The sequence below is a fragment of the Prinia subflava genome, chromosome 4, assembly GCF_021018805.1.
Source record: "Prinia subflava isolate CZ2003 ecotype Zambia chromosome 4, Cam_Psub_1.2, whole genome shotgun sequence".
In the NCBI taxonomy this organism is placed as follows: Eukaryota; Metazoa; Chordata; class Aves; order Passeriformes; family Cisticolidae; genus Prinia; species Prinia subflava.
The window spans coordinates 24,824,339-24,847,503 of NC_086250.1; the positions used below are offsets into that span (position 1 = coordinate 24,824,339).

General features: G+C 43.6%; 2 protein-coding genes across 12 annotated transcripts in view; one reads left to right on the top strand and one right to left on the bottom strand.

The window, feature by feature from the left end:
* The window catches only part of IFT56 (intraflagellar transport 56), a 75,830-nt gene extending 53,276 nt beyond the window's left edge, over window positions 1-22,554 (bottom strand). For 4 of the 7 annotated variants that reach the window (XM_063396107.1, XM_063396106.1, XM_063396108.1 and 1 more), the window contains exons 1-4: window positions 22,366-22,549; window positions 22,011-22,148; window positions 21,597-21,689; window positions 15,587-15,701 (exon numbers count right to left, since the gene is read on the bottom strand). In XM_063396107.1, coding sequence (XP_063252177.1) covers window positions 15,587-15,701; window positions 21,597-21,689; window positions 22,011-22,148; window positions 22,366-22,368 — 349 coding nt within the window. In that variant the 5' untranslated portion in view covers window positions 22,369-22,549. Of the gene's footprint in view, window positions 1-15,586; window positions 15,702-21,596; window positions 21,690-22,010; window positions 22,149-22,365 lie in introns of all 7 variants that reach the window. The other 3 variants (XR_010080224.1, XM_063396110.1, XM_063396109.1) reach the window with 3 other exon arrangements.
* Window positions 75-7,376, top strand: LOC134549951 (uncharacterized). 5 transcript variants are annotated; one of them, XR_010080223.1, is made up of 3 exons: window positions 75-735; window positions 2,070-2,195; window positions 6,401-7,376. XR_010080223.1 is itself a non-coding variant. In XM_063396104.1 (2 exons), the coding sequence occupies exons 1-2, from the start codon at window positions 3,952-3,954 to the stop codon at window positions 6,437-6,439; spliced, it is 1,320 nt and encodes a 439-aa protein (XP_063252174.1). In that variant the 5' UTR covers window positions 3,820-3,951; the 3' UTR covers window positions 6,440-7,376. The 5 variants fall into 5 exon arrangements, 1 of the variants encoding a protein (XP_063252174.1); XR_010080221.1 differs by lacking the exon at window positions 2,070-2,195 and having other exon boundaries at window positions 6,383-7,376; XR_010080220.1 differs by lacking the exon at window positions 2,070-2,195.
* Window positions 22,555-23,165: the final 611 nt, after the last annotated feature.

Consider the following 23,165-nt stretch of genomic DNA (forward strand, 5'->3'; position numbering starts at 1 on the left):
CCTCTCCCTCCAAATGATTACAGTTTTGCAATTAGGAGCTTTCAAGCAAAAATATGGGAAGAGGAATAGCAGTTGTTTACTAGGAATAGTTAAAAAATACAAATGCAGTAGTACAAAAAAAACCAACCAACCGAACAAACAAGAAACAAACAAAAGTCCTAGAAAACCCTGAAAGAGCCAGAGATACAACTGTTGCCATTTGATTAAAATAAACTGTATTTAGCTAGTAGAGAACCTTATAGTTGACATTAGTAGTAGTAGTCATGCTAAGGCTTGGTAGGCCGTGTGTAACCTGCAGATGAACTTTATGGTGAAACTTGCAATGTAAGCAGTGTAGCTAAGAGATAATCACTTATCTAAGGCATGTACTTTTTGGCAGGAACCTAAATGTCAAGAAGATAGTAGTACCAGGTGTTAAAATTAAGTAAGATTTTGTTGCGATGAAGGAATCATGTAAAGAAACATATAAAAACCTGGTGAAATTTCTGTGAGATGGGGCTCTGATCTTGGACGCTAGTCCACGGCTCCCAGGGCCCTCAATAAAGCACCGCATAAACGACTTCGGTTGTTTGTGTTTTCCTCGGATCGGGCAACAGTTTTCTGGCGACCGCGGCAAGACTCCGAAGGTGACCAGGGGCGGTTCGCGTTTCGATCCACTCCACGCCGGCACCGAGTGATTCTCGGGGAGTCATCGGTTCGTGCCCGACCCCTGCCCCTGGCGGACGACTGCGAAAGGTAAGCCCGAAGGTGCTTTATTTTTCTGGTTTGGGTGCCTGCCCATAAGACGAGGTGGCAATCCTCGCCGGGTTGGGCTAAGACGTCTGGTTGGTCTGGGAAGCCTAGGCGCCGGCTGTCAGACGCGGCGAAAGCTGCGCAGGTCCGGCACTTGCCCCTCGCGGCGTCGAGAAGCGGCAAGTTGGTATTGGTCTGGTATTTATTCTGGTATTTATTCTGGTATTTATTTTGCTGTGTGAGTGAGAGTATGTGGTATGATTGATTTGTTGAACTGTCAATATTGACTGGAGTTATTATTGTTTTGTACGCTGCTGCATATTAGTTGTTGTTGAGTTGTTGTACAGCTGTAGGTGAAACCGGTTCAAAATGCCATTTAGAGCTCTTAAGTCTATGGTTCAGTTTTCTAAGGGTATACCTGAAAATACTCCGTTAGGATGTTTAATGAAAAGGTGGAAGAGTGAAAGGTTTTTCCAAGAGATGAATAAAGACAAAATGATTGAATATTGGTGGCCAGAATATGAGCGAGAGGGGCCGGCATGGCCAGAAAATGGTACTGTGGATTATGATACCCTGAATTCACTAATGCAGTATTTAAAGGAAAATGAAAAATGGGATGAAGTACAGTATTTGGACTTGTTTTATTTACTGCGCAGTAAAAAGGAGTGGCAGACTGAATGTGGAATAATGGTATTGGAGATGAAAGGATCTGGGTGCGGGGGCTGTAAAGGGAGATCTAAATGTGTCCAGTGCTTAGCCTTAACCTCTCGACCAGAGGAAGATTTGTCTTTACTGGTGTCACCCGGAGCGCCGTCCGCCCCACCCTCCCCTGCTGCCTCAGCATCCCCTGCCGCCTCGGTGTCCCCTGCTGCCTCAGCGTCCCCTGCTGTCACCTCCTTCCGCTGTTTCACCCCTCCCCTCTGTTTCACCCTATTCCTCTTTGTGTCTGCCGTTGCCGGAGAGCAGTGCAGGGGAGGAAGGGGAGGGGGGGGAGGACAAAGGAGGCAAACATAACAGTAGTACCAGGGAATGCTAAAAAAGTTGTTGTGCGTCCCCCAACCCCTTCCCCTGTTTCTCCCCAAAATCGGCGAAATACTCCACTTGCGGCACGAACTAGACAAGGACGTAAGAATCCCAGGGAACCCCAGCTTATTGCTCCCTTAAGGGAAGCTATGGGACCCCAAGGAGAGAAGGTGCTTGTGAAAGTGCCTTTCTCCCCAGGAGATCTGGTGATTTGGAAACAGTCAGCAGGGAGTTACCGTGAGAATCCTGAAAGAGTAGCACGGGTGGTTGGGATGATTGTTAAAACACAGAATCCAGATTGGATCGATGTGCAGGTTTTGTTGGACACCCTGGTGGACTCCACCGAAGGGGAGATGGTGCTGCGGGCAATGGAGGAGCGTGCTCAGGCTGCATCCAGGCAGAGGAGCTTTGGGAGACTTGGTGCCCAGTGACGATCCAGGGTAAGATCCGAATGAAAATGAAGGAAAGGAATCTATCAGAGAATATCAGGAGTTGTTAGTGGAAAGAATTAGGACTGGAATGCCCAAAACACTAAACTGGTCAAAATTGTATTCAGTGAGACAAGATAAGAATGAATCACCCTCGGCATTTTTAGAACGACTTAAACAAACAGCCAGGCGATTCACAGATTTGGAAATTGACAGTGAAGCAAGAAAATTGCAGCTTGCCTTAATCTTTTTAGGTCAGACCCAGGAAGATATTTGTAAGAAACTGCAGAAATTAGAGAGACAAGATACTCAAGATTTAGATAAAATGCTAGAAATAGCTTAGAAAGTTTACAATAACAGAGAAAAAGAAGCTAACAAAAAGCAACAAGCGAGCCTGTTGGCCGTGCTGCAGCAAACGAATGCTGGTAGAGGGAGGGGTAGAGGTGGTTTCGGGCAAGGGCGAGAGCAAGGAAGGGCAAGATTTCAAAATATGGGAACAGGAGGAAGAGGGATGGTTTCCCCAGGACTCCAACAGGAGGGGCTTGCCTCTAATCAATGTGCTGTCTGCCGACAAATAGGACATTGGAAAAATGAGTGTCCTGTGAAAGCTGGGCTGGGGTGGGCATCTGGTAATTCAGGGGGTTACCCGATGAATCCAGAAGGGGTTGCCCAAGCATTGGTGTTGAGCAACTATCAGAACCAGAGCTGACTAGAGGAAGGTCTGACTGTGGTGCTTGAAGTTGATGGGAAAAAGCAGGCATTTACAGTGGATACAGGCGCTACCCATTCTGTTCTGAATAAACGGTTAGGACCTTTGAGTGACACTACCATACAGGTAGTGGGGGCAACAGGACAAGTAGAAGAAAGACCCTTTTTGCAGCCTTCACACTTAAGATTTGGAGGAAAAGAATGGGATCACCAATTTTTATATATGCCCACCTCCCCTAAGCATCTTTTCGGGAGAGACTTACTGTCATTTTTGAATGTCAAGATATCCTTTGATCAAGGGAGGGTGAAATTAGAATTCCCAGAAAAGGAGATTGCTAAGCTTATTGTGATTAGAGAAGTAGACCCCTCTCCAATACCTAAAGAAATTGAAGATGCAGTAGTTCCCTGGGTATGGGAAACAGGAAATCCAGGACGGTCCAAGGCAGCGGAGCCGGTAGTGGTAGAACTAAAAGAAGGGGCAAAACCAGTCAGGGTAAAACAATATCCAATTAAATTGGAAGCAAGAAAAGGGGTAGCACCTTTGATCACTCAGTTCCTAGCCCAAGGAATTTTACAAGAGAGTGAGTCAGAATACAACACTCCAATTTTTCCCGTACAAAAACCAAATGGTAAGTACAGGTTAGTACAAGATTTGAGAGCTATTAATGAAATAGTAAAGGACATTCACCCAGTGGTGGCTAACCCGTACACATTGTTAACATCTGTGTCAGAAAGATTTAAATGGTTTTCTGTGATTGATCTCAAAGATGCATTCTTCTGCATCCCTCTGGCATTGGAAAGCAGAAAATATTTTGCATTCGAATGGGAGAGTCCCGACACTGGAAGAAAGAGACAGCTCACCTGGTCTCGGCTACCTCAAGGTTTCAAAAACAGTCCTACGATATTTGGAAATCAGCTGGCAAAGGAATTGGAAGTATAGAAGACAACGGAGGTAAGAGAATCACCTTTCTCTTATGTGGTATTGCAGTATGTAGATGATATCTTCCTAGCAACAGAAGAACAAGAAATTTGCCTCCGGTTGACAATTGCACTGCTGAACATGCTAGGCCAAGCTGGCTACCGGGTATCAAAGGAGAAGGCCCAGTTGGTGAAACAAAGTGTTATTTACCTGGGATGTGAAATTACACAGGGTCAGAGAAAATTAGGAATCAATCGAGTAGAAGCTATCTGTGCTATCCCACAGCTGAGAAACCACCATGAACTGAGGTCCTTTTTAGGAATGGTAGGATGGTGCAGGCTGTGGATTTTGAATTTTGGGCTCTTAGCTAAGCCCTTATATGAGGCCCTGAAAGAACCGCAGCTACACTGGGACCGACAAAGAAAAAAGGCTTTTGAAGACTTAAAACAGGCCTTGAAAGAAGCCCCTGCGTTAGGCCTCCCAGATCTCAACAAAGATTTTCAGTTATATGAAAGGCAAAAATTAGCACTTGGGGTGCTGGCTCAGAGACTCGGATCCTGGAAACGCCCGGTGGGGTATTTCTCGAAGCAACTGGACCCAGTTAGTGCTGGATGGCCGTCATGCTTGCGGGCAGTTACGGCCACAGTGATCCTCATCCAGGAGGCCAGAAAATTGACTTTGGGGAGGAAAATAGAGGTATTTGTGCCTCACATGGTACTGGCAGTTCTGGAACAAAAGGGGGGTCACTGGCTTTCGTCCAGCAGGATGCTGCAGTACCAAGCCATCCTGAGAGAACAGGACGATGTGGAGCTGAAAATGACTGATCATGTTAACCCAGCAGAATTTCTCCGCAGTGAGCAGGAAGAAGGAGAACTGGCACATGATTGCATGGAAGTGATTGAGCAGGTGCATGCTAGCAGAATCGATTTAAAGGACGTCCCAATGGAGGACCCGGACTGGGAATTGTTTACTGATGGATCCAGTTTTGTGGAGAACGGAACCAGGTATGCAGGGTATGCTGTAACAACAGTAAAAACCGTGGTAGAGGCAAAAGCCTTGACTCCCGGAACCTCAGCCCAACGAGCAGAAATTATTGCATTAACAAGAGCTTTAGAATTAAGCAAGGAGAAAAAAGTGAACGTGTGGACTGATTCCAAATGTGCCTTCGGAGTCGTCCACATTCATGGAGCTTTGTGGAAAGAACGAGGGTTGTTGAACTCTCAGGGAGTTACTATCAAATATAAAACTGAAATTCTTGCTCTACTGGATGCGGTCCACCAACCTGTGAAGGTGGCGGTGCTGCATGTTAGAGGACATCAGAAGGAAGAAGGAAAAATCTACGAAGGGAACCGGATGGCAGATTGGACAGCTCGGGATGTAGCTAGACAAGTATGGACTCAGATGGCCTTGATACCAACTAAGGTGAGCCCAGTAACCCCACATCTATTGCAGGAACCAAAGTACTCTCCAGACGATGAAAAACTGGCATCATTGCTGCTAGCCCAAAGAAATGCAACCGGATGGTATGTAACAGGAACGGGACAAGTTGTAGTGCCTGCCAGAATCATGAAGGCAATCCTGGAAACAGAACATCATAATGCCACTGGGGAGCGGAAGCATTGGTAAAATTTCTAAAAGGAGAAGTGATTTCTAACCAGATGTTAACATTAGCAAAACGGGTAAATGCCATGTGTCCAATTTGTTTAAAGAATAACCCAATAGTTAGGAAACAGATTCAGCTGGGGAAATTGCCGATGGGACCAGAACCAGGAGATTACTGGCAAGTGGATTTTTCAGAGTTACCAAAAGCGCAGAACTACAAATATCTTTTAGTGTATGTATGCACCTTTTCAGGCTGGCCTGAAGCCTTCCCTTGCCAAACAAATCAAGCAAAAGAAGTGGTCAAAACACTGTTGAGGGAAATCATTCCAAGATTCGGGGTGCCGTTAGGACTGTCATCAGATAGAGGCCCACATTTTATAGCAGGAATTGTACAAGAAGTGGCCAGGGTACTAGACATATCCTGGAACCTACACACCCCATGGCGACCTCAATCTAGTGGCCAGGTAGAGCGGATGAATCAAACAATCAAAGGACAAATTAAGAAAATTTGCCAAGAGGCAAAAATACAGTGGCCACAGGCATTGCCGTTAGCATTGCTCAGAATCAGAATCAAACCCAGGGAGCGGGTGGGAGTTAGTCCATATGAAATTCTATACAGAAAACCATAACCATGCTACTGTGTTAAAAGGGGATCTGCATGTGCAAGGTGATCAGACAATATTCAGTTATGTCATGTCATTAAATAAAATCCTTAATGCCTTAAGGGGAACCTTGCAATAGAACCGACCTATGCCACTGGAGAATCTGGTGCATGACATTCAACCAGTAGAAAAAGATATCTCTCAATTAGAAATTGTTGAATCCAAAACAAAAGATATTGAAAAGGAAGCACAACATAATTGGATCGGAGAAATTTTTGAATCTTTAGGGCTTCAGGTTTCTGGATGGGTTTCATCTGTAATACAGTACATTTTGTTGATTGTAATTCTGTTATTAATTGTTTGGCTAGTATATAAGTGTGTTCTAGGAGTCATCGAGAAAGAAACAAAACGTACCAGAAGAGTGATGAAAGCCTTGACAAGAACCAACAAGATGCAACTGTCTCACTTGACTCCTCCGAAATATGAAGATGTCATTAGGCGAGAGAACTCAGCATTTGAAAGACCCGATGACGACTGAGAATTGAGCATCCTTGCAGAAGACTGAAGAATGCTCAAAAGGGGGGAGTTGTTGCCATTTGATTAAAATAAACTGTATTTAGCTAGTAGAGAACCTTATAGTTGACATTAGTAGTAGTAGTCATGCTAAGGCTTGGTAGGCCGTGTGTAACCTGCAGATGAACTTTATGGTGAAACTTGCAATGTAAGCAGTGTAGCTAAGAGATAATCACTTATCTAAGGCATGTACTTTTTGGCAGGAACCTAAATGTCAAGAAGATAGTAGTACCAGGTGTTAAAATTAAGTAAGATTTTGTTGCGATGAAGGAATCATGTAAAGAAACATATAAAAACCTGGTGAAATTTCTGTGAGATGGGGCTCTGATCTTGGACGCTAGTCCACGGCTCCCAGGGCCCTCAATAAAGCACCGCATAAACGACTTTGGTTGTTTGTGTTTTCTTCGGATCGGGCAACACAACCTGACACTCTGTTGTCAGGGTGTTGGAAGCAGTCCAAATAAGTCTTCCTGGAGTAACAGCTCTTGTTCTGTGAAGTAGAGATGATCCTGTAGAAAAAAGGGTCCAGTGCTGACGAGATGGGTCTGGTCTTCCTCCAAAAATTCAGTAGAAAGCCGGCTGAATCAGTGTTTAGGATCGCAGGTTTTATGCTGGTTGAAAGCTTTGGCTGCTCCTACTGGGTGGAGCATCTCACAATGGAATGAAGTAATGTTATCAGTCATGTGAGAGGCCTTAAATGGCCCATTCACAGGTGATGTCCCTCGGAGGAGGATGGGTGGAGGAAGAGATAAGAAGGCATTGCCTTATCTGGTGTTATCAGTTGTCCCATTAACAGAAGACATCCGCCCTCTTCCCCCCTCACAGTTACAAGAGATAAAGAACAATTATCTCCCAACTGGTTTCAACAGATGAAAATAGAAGACACATATTTGGTTACATTTTTCACCCCAAGACATTATCCACCCCTTATTCTATTATCATCTGTATGATATCCAAATCAACAAACTCTATCATATATATAGAAATACACAATTCTCACTTAGGATAAGGTTTCTTGTGGCACACAACAGGTTTCTCCATCTTTCCGCATTACCCACCAAGTATAACCAGGTCCTTGAGCAAAAACAATCCCACAGATGGATCTGCCTGAGGTGGGATTAATCCAAACAGTCTTTCCTAAAATACTTTTCATGTGTAGCACCAGGACTTTATCTCCATCCACCGTGTGCAAGGGCTCAGACTGGGCAGGACCAGCTCGATTGATGGAGCCTTGGGTGTTGACCATCCAGGTGGCTTTTGCTAAGTTCATTTCCCAATTCTTGAAGGTCCCTCCGCCAAGTGCCTTCAGGGTAGTCTTAAGTAGTCCATTGCACCGTTCAATTTTCCCGCCAGCTGGTGCATGATAAGGGATCTGATATATCCATTCAATGCCATGTTCTCTGGCCCAGGTGTTTATAAGGCTGTTCTTGAAATGGGTTCCATTGCCTGACTTGATTCTCTCAGGGGTGCCATGTCTCCACAGACCTTGCTTTTCAAGGCCCAGGATGGCGTTCTGGGCAATAGCATGAGGCACAGGGTATGTTTCCAGGCATCCAGTGGTGGCTTCCACCACGGTCAGTACCCAGCGCTTGCCTTGGCAGGTTTGGGGAAGGGTGATGTAGTCAATCTGCCAGGCTTCCCCATACCTGTATTTGGACCACCACCCACCATACCATAGGGGCTTAACCCACTGGGCCTGTTTGATTGCAGCACACGTCTCACAGTCATGGATAACTTGAGAAATACTGTCCATGGTTAGATCCACCCCTCTGTCTCATGCCCACTTATAGGTGGCATCTCTCCCCTGCTGACCTGAGGCATCGTGGGCCCATCGAGCTAGGAACAGCTCTCCCTTATGTTGCCAATCTAGGTCTATTTTTGACACTTGTATCTTTGCAGCTTGATCTACTTGCTTGTTGTTTCGGTGCTCCTCATTAGCTCGACTCTTGGGGACATGGGCATCTACATGGTGGACTTTTACAGGTAGCTTCTCTACCTGAGTGGCAATGTCTTTCCATTAATCAGCAGCCCAGACTGGTTTTCCCCTATGCTGCCAGCTGGCCTTTTTCCACCTTTCCAGCCAACTCCACAGAACATTGGCTACCATCCACGAATCAATGTAGAGGAAGAGGTTTGGCCACTTCGCTCTTTCAGTAATGTCCAGAGCCAGTTGAATAGCCTTGAGTTCCACAAGTTGACTTGATCCACCTTCTCATTCAGTGGCTTGTGCAATCTGTTGTGTGTGGCTTGATACGGCTCCTTTCTACTTCCAGTTCACTCCTACAGTGTGACAGGAACCATCAGAGAAAAGAGCGTAGCGTGTTTCTTCTGCTGGCAGCTGATTATATGGTGGAGCTTCTTTGGCATGTGTCACTTGCTCTTATTCCTCTTCATCAGTGAGATCAAACTTTTCACCTTCCGGCCAGTTGGTAATTTCTTCCAAAATCCCAGGGCGATTCGTATTTCCACTACGGGTGCGCTGAGTGATGAGGGCAATCCATTTGCTCCATGTGGCGTCGGTGGCGTGGTGGGTAGAGGGAACCTCTCCTTTGAACATCCACCCCAGCACCAGCAGTCAGGTTGCCAGGAGGAGTTGTGCTTCCGTGTCAATCACCTTCAAGGTGGCTTGAACTCCTTCATAGGCAGCCAAGATTTTCTTCTCTGTTGGAGTGTAGTTGGCTTCAGACCCTCTGTAACTTTGGCTCCAGAATCCCAGTGGTCGACCTTGAGTCTCACCAGGCACCTTCTGCCAAAGGCTCCAGGATAGACCATGGTTCCTGGCTGCAGAGTAGAGCATGTTCTTCACCTCTGGTCCTGTCCTAACTGGATCAAGGGCTACCATATGAGTGATCTCTTGCTTGATCTGGGCAAAGGCTTGCTGCTGTTCAGGGCCCCAGTGGAAATCGTTCTTCTTGCGGGTAACCAGGTAGAGAGGGCTCACAATCTGGCTATACTCAGGAATGTGCATTCTACAAAAGCCTATGGCACCTAGGAAAGCTTGCTGGTCAGTAGAGACATCGCGGTGATGTTATTGATGACCTCAGTGGGAATCTGACACTGTCCATCTTGCCACTTTACTCCCAGGAACTGGATCTCCTTGGCAGGTCTCTTGACTTTGCTCTTCTTGATGGCAAAACCGGCTTCCAGGAAAATCTGGATGATCTTCTCTCCTTTCTCAAACACTTCCCTTGCCATGTTCCCCCCCATACAATGGTGTCATCAATGTACTGTAGATGTTCTGGAGCCTCACCCTTTTCCAGTGCAGCCTCGATCAGCCCATGGCAGATGGTGAGGCTGTGCTTCCACCCCTGGGGCAGTTGGTTCGAGGTGTACTGCACGGCCCTCCAGGTGAAAGCAAATTGAGGCCTGCATTCTGCAGCCAGAGGAATGGAGAAAAACGCATTAGCAATGTCAATAGTGGCATACCACTTTGCTGCCTTGGATTCCAGCTTGTACTGGAGTTCCAGCATGTCCAGCACAGCAGCGCTCAGCAGTGGAGTCACTTTATTCAAGGCACCATAGTCCACAGTCAGTGTCTGTTCTCCATCAGACTTGCACACAGGCCATATGGGGCTGTTGAAGGGTGAGTGGGTTTTGCTGACCACCCCTTGGCTCTCCAGATCTCGGATAATCTTGTAGATGGGGATCACAGCATCTCGATTTGTTCGATACTGCCGGTGATGCACCATCGAGGTGGCAACAGCTAATTGTTGCTCTTCTACCTTCAGGAGTCCTACTGCAGATGAATCCTCTGACAGTCCAGGCAAGGCGTTCAATTTCTTAATGCCCTCTGCCTCCACAGCAGCTATTCCAAAAGCCCACCTGAATTCCTTAGAGTCTTTGTAATAGCCATTCCTGAGAAAGTCTATGCCCAGAATACACAGAACCTTTGGGCAAGTCACAAGCAGATGTTTCTGCCACTCCTTCCCAGTCAGGCTTACCTCGGCTTCCAACAGAGTCAATTCTTGTGATTCCCCCGTTATCCTGGCAATTGAAATAGGTTCTGCCCCCACATGTTCCGATGGCATTAGGGTACACTGTGAACCAGTATCAAGCAAAGCTTCATATTTCTGTGGCTCTGATGTGTCAGGCCATCAAATCCACGCAGTCCAAAAGACTTGGTTTTCCCATGCCTCTTCTTGGCTAGAGGCAGGGCCCCTCCAGCACTGGTTACTATTCCCTTCCTGTGCATACATAGTAGAGTTTCCTTCAAGGGGATCCGACACAGTATCATCACTTCTGTAATATTTGCTGGCTTGGTCATGGGAGGCTGAGGCTACCTTCATTCTAGTGGAATGCCCTCGGTTAGTGTTTCTCTCCTTAAGCTGCTGCTAGGACAGAAATGGGTTTCCCATGCCACACTCCCATGTCTTCTCCATGGTCATGCAGAAAAAAACACAGGTCAGCTCGTGGGGTGTACCCTCTCTCTCTAGCTGGGGGACATTGGACTCTGATTTTGGGGTGCGTAACTTGCACCGGTGCCATGTGGGAACTGTTCTTCCTCATCTCCTCCACATTTGCCCTATGCATCTAACCTTGTTGGGGTCATTATCATGCTGTCCACTCCTCCCAAAAAGTACCTTCAACACTGCTATTTCCCTCAACTGTTGGATCCCTTCCTCAAGAGTCTTCCAGCACAATCTACAGTGATGTTCCTGCAGTTTTTCTCTGTGGACAAACCTATCCCTTACACTCACCAAAAACTGCTCCCAAAGGGAAAGGGGCCCTGGCTCCCTTACAAATACCAGATTCAAACCCGAGTCCTGGGTCAAGGGTCCCAAATTCCTTGCCTCACCACTGTCTGGTTGCACACCTGTACCCATAAGGTCCCAGACCCAAAGTAACCAGGCTGTGTAAGCCTCATGTCCCCGTCATACAATATCTTTTTGCAGATTATGGAGACTTTCATACGACAGGGACTCGGTGATGATCTCAACCTGAGGCTCCCCTGCAGGTTGTGAGGACCCTCCTCTCTTATCCTCATTACCTGGGTTCGCTGATTTTGATGGTGGAGGGTTAAAATAATTTCTGTTTAAGCTAACTGCAGGTAGTTGGGGGAAAGTAGAAGACTCACAATCTGAACTTTACAGATAGTTTTGGAACAAACATCAGCTTCTGCAACTAGCTGCATACTATTGTTTAAGTATGACTCCGGCCCAGGAGATAATTGAGAAGCATTGTTTTAACCAAATCAAGTATAACACAGAGTAGAGTGTAGGTATGATTTAAGATAGTAACTAAGAAATAGGATAATCCGTATCTAAGGGTAGAGGTTAGTTAACATATGTATAATTGAAACTATAAAAATCACAAATCAACTGTATTCTGGGGCACAAGATTTAGGCACTGTATGCCCCTGTGCCCCCGCGCGCTTGAATAAAGAACCGCATATGATCACCTTCGTGTGGTTATATGTTTTCCTACGCTAACAATTTCACCTTAGACTTCTTTGTTTCCACAGGGGCCACTGCTGCTGGCTGTGACTACTCCTGTGGTTCAGCTGCAACCTGGACAGTTGTAACATCTGTGGGTTCCACTGCTGCACCATCAGACTCTCCTTTGTCAGGGCAGGGGGAGGGTATCCCATCAGCTGGGACTAATGAGGCTACCACAGGGGAAATGTACTCCCTCAGCATCTGGCCCATCTCACGTATCTCCTTCACCCAGTCCGGTGAAGGCTCCACAGCCTGCCTCGGTTTATCTCCGAGGCAGGCTGTGGAGCAGGATCAGGCTCCGGGGCAGTATTCTTATTCTCTAGGGTAGGTATCAGGGTGGTTATCCAGGTCAATCTCCCCTTATCTCTGAAAGCAAAACAGAACAGGCATACCAGCAACACCAGCCACTGTATGATATCATTAGCACTCAGAGAAGATTTAAACCCTTCAAATACTGGTGGAGTAGACCCAAAGAGCTGAGTGAAGGGTTGTGAAAAAATTTCCCATGGTGTAATTTCCTCAGAGTAGGTACCATTGTTAAAGTAACCCCAAAAACACAGTTATTGTGTGATAGCTCAGAATCCATGAGCCTGCCTTCCAGAGAAAGTTAAAAATCCATGAATTCCTCACCTTATTAACCCATAAAATAAACTGGATAACAGCCATGGTAGCCTTAGTGGCCCATGTTTAGATAAGGGCCTGCAAATGGCAGAAACACCACCACAACCACATGCTGTCCAAACCATGGTAATCTAGACCACATGATGCTGTCCAACAAGGCCTCTATATCTAGAATACAAGAACCTAAGCAACCAAAAACTGGTATTCCTTTCCCTCAGTGCCCTCGTGCGCCACGTTGGGCACCCAATTCTGTCTTGGTTTGGAAAGACAGGTATCTGTCAGGGAAAACTGGAGTTTCCCTTGGAATGGAGAAAGTAAAAACCCTCTCCCTCCAAATGATTACAGTTTTGCAATTAGGAGCTTTCAAGCAAAAATATGGGAAGAGGAATAGCAGTTGTTTACTAGGAATAGTTAAAAAATACAAATGCAGTAGTACAAAAAAACCAACCAACCAAACAAACAAGCAAACAAACAAAAGTCCTAGAAAACCCTGAAAGAGCCAGAGATACAACCTGACACTCTGTTGTCAGGGTGTTGGAAGCAGTCCAAATAAGTCTTCCTGGAGTAACAGCTCTTGTTCTGTGAAGTAGAGATGATCCTGTAGAAAAAAGGGTCCAGTGCTGACGAGATGGGTCTGGTCTTCCTCCAAAAATTCAGTAGAAAGCCGGCTGAATCAGTGTTTAGGATCGCAGGTTTTATGCTGGTTGAAAGCTTTGGCTGCTCCTACTGGGTGGAGCATCTCACAATGGAATGAAGTAATGTTATCAGTCATGTGAGAGGCCTTAAATGGCCCATTCACAGGTGATGTCCCTCGGAGGAGGATGGGTGGAGGAAGAGATAAGAAGGCATTGCCTTATCTGGTGTTATCAGTTGTCCCATTAACAGGCGGCATCTGCCCTCTTCCCCCCCCCCAGAGTTACAAGAGATAAAGAACAATACCTCCCAACTGGTTTCAACAGATGAAAATAGAAGACACATATTTGGTTACATTTTTCACCCCAAGGCATTAGAAATCACCAGGATTACAGTACTCATAAGAAAGGTTTAGCACCTCATTATATAAACTGGCATGCTGTACTTAAAAAATTATGTAAATAATTTTACTGATCAGGAACTGAACTAATGTGTCCACTCAGTTACTTTCTTTCCCCCCCTCAGCTATGCTCCCTCCCTCTCTTGCTTTCTTAACATTCCTAGCCTTGCCTCCAGCATTCAAGTACCACTAACTGCATCCCTTATTATGCCACTCACCATACTATCATTAGTTAATCTGAAGAGACATGACAAACATTAATGTTTCCATCACCTACAGCTCCCAATTAATAAATGTGCATGCCCAGTGTATATGTCATTTCTAGAATGAATGTAACTCACAAGATGTTAAGCTGATGACAATGGCTCCAACTAGTACAGGATGCAGCTGCTTGCTTCCTCCATGCTTCAGTTCACAGTGACACCTCAAAGCTCTAGTGCCCATTTATTTTTAGATTCACTTCAAGTCCTAGTTTGCAATCTCCAAAGCTCAAATTTGTGGTACATTAAAGATTAAATTACTTGTGAATATGAGAAATTTACACACCTCTTGAACAATACAAATCACAAAGCTCTCTATGAGATTTTTTTTACAATTGAAAATAAAAAAAAAATTTCCAGTTGTGGGATTCAAGCTCAGCATGATCCTTCCAAGGATTTTAAAGGTATATGATAATCAAATTATTTTTAAAAATGCTACAAAGCTGTCCTTTTGGAAGGCACTCCTTCACAGCAGAAGAAAATACACAATTATTTTCTTCCTATCCTATTTTCAGCCCAAGTCTATGGGAATAAACAAAACAGAGAGTCAAACAGACTTGATTAGGATAGCTGGTTTGATAACCAAGATGCCATGGCAGGAGCAAACAGAACTGTGAAGATTACAGAAGATGGGATTAAACCTGCTTATGGGAAGAGAGAAGATTAAATCAACTTCCACAAGCAAAGAATTGTTGTAAAATGCATGAGTTTTCTGTGTGATTTTTAACCTGATTATTGTAGTAGAAATTATTAACCTGTTTGAAATAGTATATAAGCTTTTGGGAAACCTGAGTAAAATCGAATTCTGATCACCGAATCAGTCTTCCCGTCTCTCAATAATCACCAATACAAGACAAGAAGACTCATGAAAGGAAGGAGAAAATTCATCTTTCAATAAGTTTTATCCTAAGAAGACAAGAGTCAGAAATTGAGTGAGATATCACTACTATTAATTCTACTTAAAAAGCACCGAGATACTGAAGTTATAGAAAACAATATAAATCACTAAGATAAATAAAAAGTGATGGACAACAAAATTAAACTACAGAAACATTTTTAGGCAGTAAAAATTGCCCTAGAATCTTATTTCCATTCCTCCTCTTTAAATGATCCCATGCATGTTCAGATTAAAGTAGAACTGTAATAATGTGACTATTGAGCTCCTTGCCTTGAAGAACCAGATACTTAACATCTGATTTACAAGGCAACAAGACCACCTACTTGCTCAAACTATCTTAACAGACCTCTTGTCTTCATCAGGGAGAATGCTGAATTCTCTCAGATGCTTGTTTTTTTATCATTTCACTGGCTTAATTTGCTTCATCTGCGCTGGCTCAGGGACATAGAACCAGTCAAAAGAAAAGTAACCTTTTGTTGCTGGTTGGCATATTTTGCTTGGTTTTGTATTTAGAAATTAACAAGAGAAATTATTTTCCACATGCTTCTTTTAGTTCCAGCTGCTCCACATGCCCATTTGATACAGTTCATAATCTCCTGTTAAATGAAAGTTAAAATAAACTAACCCCTAAACAAAACCCCAAACCCGAAAAACTTAGCTCAAAAGTATGCTTTATTGCATACTTTGTCTGGAAATTACTTTAGGGGTTCAAATCAATAAGCAGTCTTTTCCAACAGAGCCATATATCTCACCTTTCAAAGCTGCTTGTTCTGCTTGCGTGTACATACCCAGAAGGAAATATGTACAGGCAAGGTTCACCCAAACATCTGGATTGCAAGTTGGTTGCTTGGTTAAAGCTTCATATTCCTGTAACAGAACAGAGGGTTGATGTTTCAAAAATGTGTAATAGCACATACTTGTATTAAATATCATTCTTCTTCCACAATTTTACAATGTATCATTAAATTACTGAGATGAAACAATTTCTTCTGAAGTTCACTGTAGTCCTCACAACAAAACTATTATGTTTTAAGCTATGTCCCTACTTTCTGTTTACAGCAATATAACAGACCTCAGGGCCAAGCAGTGCCATGAATCATCACATACAAGCACGATTTTTTGTCAATATTGAAGTTACAGAGATATAAAATATACTTATATTGTAAATATATTACTATAAAATATTATTTAGATATATAAGCCCCAATATATGTAAGTTATAAAGGCATCAATATAACCAACTTCTGTTGCTTTCCTAAATTCTCCTCCAGTCAAAACCTGGGAGTCATAAACACCAGGGAAATCTCTCTGTGAGTACTTCCTGGATCAAATGCTAAATGTGTTTTTGTAAAACTGTAGGTAGTGTCTTAGTGTATATTAAACCTAAGTGGAAGTGTGTGTTAAGTCCAAGGTTATGCAATAGAATAATATCAAGTGCAGGAAGAAATTTTTTTGTACTACCAATAACTTAAATAAGTATTTTTAAATAGTGTTTAATTTTATCACATCCTTTTTTTAGTTCCTCTTTTTGTGTATGTTTTATAATTACATATTACTACAGTGGTACATGTATATAATTAATAAATGTATAGACGTGTGTATATACATTTGGGTTGTGTACTCAAAAAAATTTTCCTAATAGGGCTACAAAAAGCAAAACTGTTTGGAGACCACTGTATTAAAATGCAAGCCTATAAATCGGTATTGGCCAAATTCAAGATTTCCTTATAGATGAAGATTAATAATTTGTAGTAAATATTAATAACCTGTTCCTAACTTTACCATTTTCCTTTTTAAGATTTACAGCTAACAGCTATAGAAAGGCACTAGATAGCATAGTCTGGTATTTCTTACACATCCATATTCATTACATATCCTTTAATTCTGCCACACAAACTGTTTCATTTCTTGTTATTTGCAAAACAGCAAAAACTTAACAGATCAATCTTTCAATCTACTTTTTTAAACAAAAAACCCCACTTTGCAGCCACTAAACAGTTATATTCCTGAAGATAAACATCTTTTCTCAGCGTAACAACAGGTAGTAAAAACAGAGGCATCGAGATCTCTAATTGCCATTTTTTGTCCTGTGTCACAATTCTGATAAATTCCTAGGAAGAACCATCCCAATGGAAGTGCCTGCTGCTGGTGCTCCTGCTCTTCATCCAACCATGGAGACAGGCAGCATAAGGCAAAGTAGGCAGGTTCATGCAAGGTTCTCACAAGACCTACTGAAGGAATGTCATCCATGTACTCCAGATCACTGCAAACTGCTCATCCCTCCCAGCAAAACAAGCCCTTGCCGACTCTGTACTTGTTGTCCAAACATATGGATTGGAAGTCCCCTCTACCCAGAGAGAGTTCAGCAGCTCAAGTCTCTACAGGTGAGAGACTTCTTATCTCTGGGAAAAAGGACAGATATATATATACAGAACAAGATAAAATAAGCCCTGCCAAAAGGACAACAAACCCCAAGAACACAAACATGCTGACAAGAATCAAGTTTAGAGTTTGGAAGCATAAAGAATTATTTTTTTGTTGTCAAATAAAAGTAAACTGCATTCCCAACCGGAGAAGATACTGGTAAGGAGTATCCTTAAAAGGCAGCTCAGTCTTGATATTATTTGAGGGACTAGCTGTCCAGCAATATTTACAATAAATAAATATAAATATCATAAATATCATAATAATAATAATGATTAATATTTTTAAAAAGAAAACATTTACCTAGAGGCCAACCGTTCCTACTGAGGCCAGTTTAATCTTGACATAGGCCTGTCATGGAGCTCTGAGCGATAGGCCACTGCTGTTTATTGGAATTTTTATCTGGAATCTTTCAAAATTCATTCAGGTTAAATGCACCCAAAGGTCTCTTTCGACTAGGACTTCAGGCAGATTAATTAGAAAAGACAAAGTGCATAAACACAAGTCATGTTCTGGCTTGGCCATTCAAAGCAAGCAATATACGAAGAGTGTTCCAGCAGTACCAATGTGAATTTATGGAAACATAAATAAAAATTAGGACTATTAGTGCTCCTTATCTTGTAGTTCTGGGCCACGTGGCCCAGACTATGTGCTATTGCCCCTTTCCTCACCATTCAACATCAGTATCTCAAAGACTACTTCAGCAAGTACCTTCCCCCCTCCTTTCCAAATAAACCAACCCAAACAAACTAAATACTCTCAAACCTGTCCTAAGAGTCAACCTGTAGCATTCTTTTGCCATCCAGCAGTATTAACAACTCCTTGCTAATTTACTCTTCTCCTCCTCATGCTTCTATCACTAGACATATGCAGTTTTCCTCAAAAGCAGGCTGCCAGGTTGATTGCCTTCAACTATGGACATGTACTGACAATGCAGAGAGCCAGCTCCATGCCCTTGCTACTTGTCTGGATTCGCCAAGCCCATAAACAGATATCGAAGAGGCAATAAACAAGCCAACATATATGGCTGCTCCATGGGTGCTCAAATGAGATACTTATTGTAACCTGGCTACATTCATGATAGAGAACCCTGGAGAACTCCCAGAGCTAAAAAATCCACTTTTTACTTTCTATCTTCAGCTATCAGGAACTGGAGTGTACCTGTATTCTCATACTTCCCACAGAGTTACTCAAGCATGACCAGATACTGCTCATGGATGAACAATTACCCTGGTATGGCCCTGTTCCTTCCATGATTTACTATTTTACTAAAATTATCCTAAGCCAAGCTGGCAGGAAGTCCTGTTCAGTCAAGTGGTGGAATGGCTCCTACTTCTCTGCCAGGAGGAAGGTGGCAAATTGGAGAGACTGTTGTTGGCTGTATGTAGGTCATAGGATTTTGACAGAAAAAAATGCATTGAAGGCTTTGGCCTAGGGATCATTCTCTGCTCTCACATGTGCAGGACCAAAATGGCACTACCATGTCCAGCAGCTGCACCACGCCAGCATCCTGTGTGCCTGAGGCAGAGGGTGCAAACTGCAAGTGTCAAACTTGTTCTTGAATTCAACCAAGAAATGCACCTGCCTGTGCCAATTAATCTCATAATATTTTAAATATATTATATATATATATATATATATATATATATATATATATATAAAATAAACCCTCACTTTCTTAAGGCCCCAGCTGATTCAATTTATAAGACTGGGCAGCTCAGAAACAGAATAATTGGCCTGATGCTCTAGTTCTGGTACTTGGGTGACACTGGGGAATTTTTCAGAAGATTTAGAATTAGAGCTATGAACAAGCTGCTGCAGAAAGACAGATGGGTTTTTCCCCATTATGGACACTAGATGTGGAAGATTCCAGAAAACTAATTAGATGTCACCATATACTAAGGAAGCTCTGGTTGCCATATGATGCCAGAAAAAAACATGAGCTGCTCAGCAAAAATAAGTTTGTCCATGAAAGAAGCAAGTCAATCAAGAAAGACCTGCACCATGAAGAGTCAATCCCATTGCAATACCATTTGTAAACAAGGGTACAGCAGTAGGGATGATCCCACCAGACCAGTGTCAGTGGCATAACCTTTGAGAAAGGCATCTGCTGGTAAGATAGAGATAGTGTGACCCTAGTGAGACTGAGGTTAGTGCTCTACCTAGAGGACACCTGACTGTGGTTGCTGTGCCTATGATAAGAGAATGTGAATTCTCTCACATGAATGTGACAGATTTTTTGCTGTCATTTTCTCTGAAAATATTTCTGGAGCTGGACGTCTGCGTGTTTTTCACTTCTTCCCTGTTTCTCTCGGTGGTGCATGAGGGCCACCTCAGTGCAATTCCCAAGCTTCTCCAAAAGTTGCTATGCAACCAACATGTCTGGCTCACTACGAAAGTATCATTATTAATAAAAGCATTGAACAGTGTGATTTCTGAAGACTCTCATCAAGTACATGGAATACAAACCATGAACTGTGAATATAGTGACACAGACTATGTGTTGTCACTTGCAGGAACACATAGGAATGTGAATCATTCAGATTGTGTGCAATGTCATTCTAGAGAGTTCTGCAGAATCTTTGACCCATAGTATTTTAGTTACAGCGCTTTTGGCACTCCCCAAAGAGTGCTCCAAGATCTCAAGGGTATGGATTATCAAGGAATTTGTCCTTGAGAATACAGCAACAACACCTCTGTAACACAGCAGATGAGGTAACAGCATTTTACATTTCAACATGGAAGTTGATAACTGAAAGGTAGCTCAATCTCCACAGTGCAATGAGACCTACAGCCTTAAAAATTAAAACTAGAATGTTCTGTTCCCGAAGAAACTAGGCTGAGATGCACATGCTCTTTTCCCACATCTGTGAAATGACAAAGCTATCAGGACTTATCACTGTGCAAAAACCAGTATCACTTCTGGAAAGACAAGCCTTGTGATCTCTCACTTAAAACATACACAAATAACCAAACTGCAAATCGTTCATACAAACCTTTTATTGTTCCTTCTTGAGTAGAAAAATGGAAAAAAGACGACTATGTTGCAGTTTTTAAAAGCCTGAATCAAGAGCATCACCTAGTGGTGACTCAAATACCACATGCAAAAACTAATTAGGAAAATTAAAAAAAAAAAGCAGTTGCCTTTTCTTTGAAGGAAATATGTAAAATCTACTCTGGCTATAAAAGCATCTACTGGGTATTTCAAAAAGCAGAATTTATTTAAAGTTTATTTTCAAACTATTTATTTCAAAGAAATTGCAAGTTATTTTCCATTTGTATCTGAACATTTTTCCTTTTTTTCAACTTTCACTCCCTATTAACACCTAATGCCTAGGTGTAAATTAACTACAGCAACTGATTGTTTTATTCGTAATATTTCAATTCCACAAGTCTAAACTTAATATTGATTTACCATGATGTGCTGTACTACTGTTCAACATTCTATACTGTGAATACTGATGATTTGATTCACTCAGCATTTCTAATACCTCCAACAGATGTTTTGTGTTCAATTTTTTAAAGGGCAGAGTGCCTTGTGCCTTTCTTATTTAGACACTTTAGAATTTTCACCTCATATATGCATCTTGAACATGTGACCATTTAAGAGAGAAAATATCATTGTTCTATAATCTATTTCTTTTCTTTTTACTATATTTTGTTAATAATTTAAGTTAACATCTGTTTTTAATATTGATTCTGGGGAAAGTAAGTTCAAAGACTGCAAAACCAGCTGTACTTTGGTTACACTTCACAGTGAAGAGAGACACAACAGAACTCTAAGGGGCAAACATTAAAATGTACATATTTGAACAATTTTAACATATATTTTAGTGACTTAAAGTTTTTAGAAAAAAAGACCACCTCATTTAATTGAATTATCTAATGCAAGGAAATGCAAAGAAGAGCAATAAAGTACATTAAATGGGCAGCGGCATCAACCTTTAAAGAAAGATTTTTTCATACCTATCACAGAGAAGCTACATAATAAAGACAGAAACATTATTAAACCTGAAAAACAAAGCTGTGGAAACCTAATTGCAAAAGGGAATGATGGATTTAGGATATGAACTATGACATTCAACAGAACAAATAAGCTACTGAGCCTAGTATCAAATAAGTCAGTACATAACACTTAAAAGGTCTGTTTGCATAGACAAAATACCATTTTTTTCCAATCCAAACTGCTTCCCACAGCATCTGCCTTATTACTGTACATTTGTACCTTAACTGGGTAGCAGGGCTGTTCCCTATTACAGACCACCTTGCTCCTGTTTTCGTTGCTTTATCACAACATCCCATTTTCCAACCTTGGGAAGCAGGATTTCCCCACCTTACCTCCAGAGCTCTCTTGTAGTCACCCAAATGAAACGCACAGTACCCAATCCAAAGGTTGCCATCCTCCTGTTCCTCACCCACGTGCTGTTTAAACTTTGTAAAGAATAAAGAATGTAAGAATTTTGTCAGCTGCCACAGCTTCTAAAACCTCACAACCAAAGCAGTACTAGGTTATCATATATCGCAGATGGTTTGACAGCTGCGGATGCTACTGGGGTGGAGCTGCTTTCACATTTCGGAGGACAGCAGCAGGCAGCCCTCACAGGCCTGTGAAGCGAGGAGCAACAGATGACGCTGCAGGGCCCCAAGGGGGCGACAGGGTCACAAGGCAGGGGAAGGGGTGGTCTCGCCCCACAGCCCTGAGGGCACAGGGCTTGCAACGACGACACCGCTCTCCCGAGGGGAGCCCATCACCTCCAGCAAGGCGATCGCGCCGGTGAAGTCCCTCTGGGCCAAGAGTTCTTCCAACTGTGGCACCTCCTTCCCTTTCTTCCTCCGCCTGTCTCCCGGCGGCGGGGTATCGCCCACGGCCGGCCTGGCCCGCGAGAGCATCTGGGTAGACAGCAAAGAGGAGCAGGGTCAGAGTGGGCCCGCCCTCGGCGCTGCCTCCCCCGCCGCCCCTCACTATGCTGCGATCCCTCACCGCCCCGCCGCCCCTCACTATGCTGCGATCCCTCACCGCCGCGCCACCCCTCACTATGCTGCGATCCCTCACCGCCCCGCCACCCCTCACTATGCTGCGATCCCTCACCGCCCCGCCGCCCCTCACCATCCTGCGGCCGGGCCCGGGCTCCGCGCTGCGCCGTTGCCGGGGTAACGGCGGAACGGCGGAAGGCCGCTGCGAACGGGCGCCGGCTGACGACCGGGGCCGTCCCCAGGGTTCCGCCTCCCCTACGGAGGACGGCGATCTCTGCGACGGCCCTCTCGGTCAGAACTGCGCTGGTTCCTCCCCCAAGTCCCGTGGCTCTTTCTCTCCCCGTCTTTGGCCCTTCACGTGAACATCCGGGTCACGCATTTTTGTCGCAACGTTACCACGGATTAGGGACGGAGTGGCTGGAAAGCGGCCAGATGGTGAAGGACCTGGTGGTGCTGGCTGAGAGCGGTTTAACATGAACCAGTGTGTCCAGGTGTCCAGGAAGGCCAATGGCATCCTGGCTTATGTCAGATTAAATGTGTCCAGCCCCTGTACACTCGTGAGGCCACACCTCGAACCCTGTGTCCAGCTGAGCCCCTCACGACAAGAACGACTTTGAGGGGCTGAACCTTGTCCAAAGGAAGGCCGCAAAGCAGCTGAGGGCTCTAGAGCACAAGTCTAATTATCCGAAACAAAGGTTTTTCACCCGGTGTTCAAGAGTCCAAACCACACACAGAGTCAAAGTCTTTGATATATTTCTGCACTGAAAGGGATGCTGGGTGGCAAATCCACAAAGTGTGACAACTACCAAAACTTTTCATTGTTTATACATTTTAGCAAACAAAGGCATTAAGGTCCATTGTCTACAAGTTACATAGTTCCCATAATAATCAGTATTCTGTCTTTTATTGATTAATGATTCTCTCACTTTTCAT